This window comes from Meyerozyma guilliermondii, genomic scaffold, assembly GCF_000149425.1.
Source record: "Meyerozyma guilliermondii ATCC 6260 scaffold_6 genomic scaffold, whole genome shotgun sequence".
Classification (NCBI taxonomy): Eukaryota; Fungi; Ascomycota; class Pichiomycetes; order Serinales; family Debaryomycetaceae; genus Meyerozyma; species Meyerozyma guilliermondii.
Window position 1 is genome coordinate 56,033 of NW_001809795.1, and position 3,680 is coordinate 59,712.

At 46.4% G+C, this 3,680-nt stretch overlaps 1 protein-coding gene across 1 annotated transcript; it reads left to right on the forward strand. All coding sequences in view use genetic code 12, as the record gives it.

The window, feature by feature from the left end:
• Window positions 1–135: 135 nt before the first annotated feature.
• On the forward strand, window positions 136–1,203 carry MET13 (methylenetetrahydrofolate reductase (NAD(P)H); the record flags this gene model as incomplete). Its single annotated transcript, XM_001482643.1, has 1 exon — window positions 136–1,203. The coding sequence occupies one exon, from the start codon at window positions 136–138 to the stop codon at window positions 1,201–1,203; it is 1,068 nt and encodes a 355-aa protein (XP_001482693.2).
• Window positions 1,204–3,680: the final 2,477 nt, after the last annotated feature.

The following is a 3,680-nucleotide window of genomic DNA, read 5'->3' on the forward strand; positions in this document are numbered from 1 at the left end:
GACTTATGCTGCTTTCATCAGAAGAGGCAAAGTGGTCACAAATAGCCATTCCACCGCACTTTCTCGAGGCCCTTGGAACCTATCAAGGAAGATGATTATTTGGTCAGACAAAAAGGTACAGAATTAGTGAGTGAAATGTGTCAAAAGTTGATTGACTCCAAAGTGGTTTCTCACTTACACTTCTATACAATGAACTTGGAACGTGCGACAATCATGATTCTCGAAAACTTGAACCTCATTGAACCAGTCAAGGACCATGAAATCATCGGTGGTGTGGATCTTCCTTGGAGAAAATCGTTACATCCTTCGCGGTCAAAGGAATCTATTCGTCCCATCTTTTGGCAAAATAGAAAATACTCCTACATTTCCAGAACATCTACTTGGGATGAGTTCCCTAACGGAAGATGGGGTGATTCCCGGTCGCCTGCCTTTGGTGATATCGATCTTTTTGCTGCCGATTTATTGCGCCAGTCTCCTAAGAGGGCTTTTGATTTATGGGGATGTCCTCAATCGTTCAAAGACTTGTCAAACCTTGTCGTATCTTACTTGAAGAATGATTTGAAGTCTTTACCTTGGTCTGATGGTCCTATAGGTGAAGATACAGCTATCATTGTCGACAAATTGATATCATTGAACCAAAGAGGCTTTCTCACCATGAACTCCCAGCCCTCTTTGAACTGTGTCAAGTCCAATGACAAAGTTTATGGGTGGGGCCCAAAGAACGGGTACGTGTTTCAAAAGCAATACCTCGAGTTTTTCTGCCACAGAGATATCTTCCCAAAACTTTTAGAGTCAATTGAGAAATTCAATGAGAAGGGAGGTGAGAGTTGCAGTTTCTTAACTTACTATGCAGCAGACAAGAACGGTGAGCTCAATACAAATACGAAGGAAGATGATATCAACGCCGTTACTTGGGGTGTCTTCCCAGGAGAGGAAATTTTGCAACCTACAATTGTCGAAAAAACTTCCTTCTTTGCATGGAAAGATGAGGTCTACCGTCTTCTCGCTGAATGGGGTAGCGTCTATGATAGTCACATCACCAGCGACGAAACATTAAAGAAATCCCAAGTCAAGGAATTCACCCACACTTTGAATGAGTTTGCAGACCAGTTTATCCTTTGCAATATTGTGAATAACAACTTTGTCGATGACGACCTGGTTCTCTTTTCTATCTTTGATGATATACAATCATCTGAGTTTTAAAAGAGCCGTCTTTGTTTGATTTACGTTCACGGGATAAAAGCATCATGCTGCTTGGCTTGTACTCGACAGCATCAAAAATGTCATATGCTCTCTGGCATAGAGACTAAAAGTTCTTCTTTATTTCAACATACTATTATTACTAGCTTTCCTGTGCATACTAACTCCTCAACGGAGTTGAATAAATATCTTATATTAAAGGTGATCATCGATGTAAAACAAGCACTACATGATTAATTTTTAATTTTGTATATTCTATAAGGTAAAAGTTTATAAATTCCGTAGATAAAAGGTATCAATAAAAAGTGAAAATTAAACAGCAAGTGCCAAAACTTGTTTAAACCGGACTAAAACCGGAATCCACCGAAAAAAATATGTCTATCAATTGTTAATCTTAGAAGAAAATGAAAACCAAAAGTGCAGCAATGCAGTATAATCCCGAGTGGGGAACAACACTACTGGCAAAGCCCTCATACAGATTAATTGGAGAAGTGGAGTTGCTGATCCAGCTGCTGGATGGTGCAGCTGAAGTAACGGTAGCTACCTCAGTTTCAATAAGTACTGAGGTCTCTTCTTCTCTCTTCCTGCCCCATTGACCTACATTGTTCGTTTTACCACCACCAGTGGTAGTACATGGAGTAGTAGAGTCTGGAGCAGCTGTGGATGAGGTGGGTGTCTCACAAGGTGTGCTAGTTTGAGCAGTAGGTTTCACTGAACTAGTTGGTTCCGTTGTGTCGCAAGGTGTGCTACTTTCAGCTGTTGGTTCCACTGAACTAGTTGGTGCCACTGAACTTGCTGGCTCCGTAGTGTCGCATGGCGTGCTGGTCGATCCAGTTGGAGCGGTCGGATAAGGAGGTTCAGACGAGTGAGTTGGTGCCACTGAACTAGTTGGTTCTGTTGTATCACAAGGGGTGCTAGTTTCACTTGCTGGAGCAGTGGAAGAAGCAGGTTCAGACGAGGAAGTGGGTCTCACCGAACTAGTTGGTTCCGTAGTGTCGCATGGCGTGCTCGTTTCGCTTGGTCCAGTTGGGACGGTCGGGTAAGGAGGTTCAGATGAGTGAGTTGGTGCCACGGAACTAGTTGGCTCCGTAGTGTCGCATGGCGTGCTCGTTTCGCTTGGTCCAGTTGGTCCAGTTGGTCCAGTAGGCGAGCTAGATGATCCGACCCATGGGCTTGTAGGAGGCACGGTGGAATGACTAGACTCTGCAATAGACGACTCAGTTGTCAGATCACATGGTTCACTGGTTTGACTGGTTGGACCGGTAGATGGACCGCTTGGGGTGACAACTGAGGGTCCCGTAGATGGTCCACTTGAAGGTCCGACAGATGGAACTGTAGAGTGACTCAGTTGTGCAATCGAACTACTGGACGGTATGGCGGATGGAACACTCCAGGAACTCGTAGGCACCGTCGATGATCCAGCAGACACTGAAGACTCTGTAGTCAGGTCACAAGGCTCAGTAGCAGGGCTCGATGGAACAGTAGGTGGAATTGAGTGGCTTGAAATATCACTTGAGTGACTCACTGGTGCAATTGAAGAACTAGAAGGTCCCCAAGATGAGACAGATGGGTGACTCGAAGGTTCAGTAGGTGGAATTGAGTGACTCGATGGCGCAACCGAGGAGCCCCAGGAGCTGGAAGGTCCAGTTGACAAGACAGATGAGTGACTCACTGGTGCAGTTGAGGAGCTCGAAGGTCCAGCAGAAGAGCTGGATACCTTAACAGACGAAGAAGTCTCATCGCATGGCTCAGTAGTATGGCTCGAAGGTCCAGTGGGTGGAATTGAGTGACTTGATGGTCCCACAGACGAAACAGTTGAGTGACTCGAAGGTGCAACCGAGGAGACACTCGAGTGACTAGAAGGTCCCACAGACGAAGCTGTCGAGTGACTTGAAGGTCCAGAAGGAATTGAGTGACTAGATGGAGCAACCGAGGAGGCACTCGAGTGACTAGAAGGTCCCACAGACGAAGCTGTCGAGTGACTTGAAGGTCCAGAAGGAATCGAGTGACTAGAAGGTGCAACCGAGGAGGCACTCGAGTGACCTGAAGGTCCCACAGACGAAGCTGTCGAGTGACTTGAAGGTCCAGAAGGAATCGAGTGACTAGAAGGTCCAACGGATGAAGCACTCGAGTGGCTCACTGGTGCAGTTGAGGAGCTCGAGGGTGCAGAAGAAGAGCCAGATACCTTTACAGACGAAGAAGTCTCATCGCATGGTTCAGTAGTATGGCTCGAAGGTCCAGTAGGTGGAATTGAGTGGCTCGAAAGACCACTTGAGTGACTCACTGGTGCAATTGAAGAACTAGAAGGTCCCACAGACGAAGCTGTCGAGTGACTTGAAGGTCCAGAAGGAATCGAGTGACTAGAAGGTCCCACAGACGAAGCTGTCGAGTGACTCGAAGGTCCAGAAGGAATCGAGTGACTAGATGGTGCAACCGAGGAGCTCGAGTGTGCAACAGAAGAACTGGATGCCTTTGCAGAC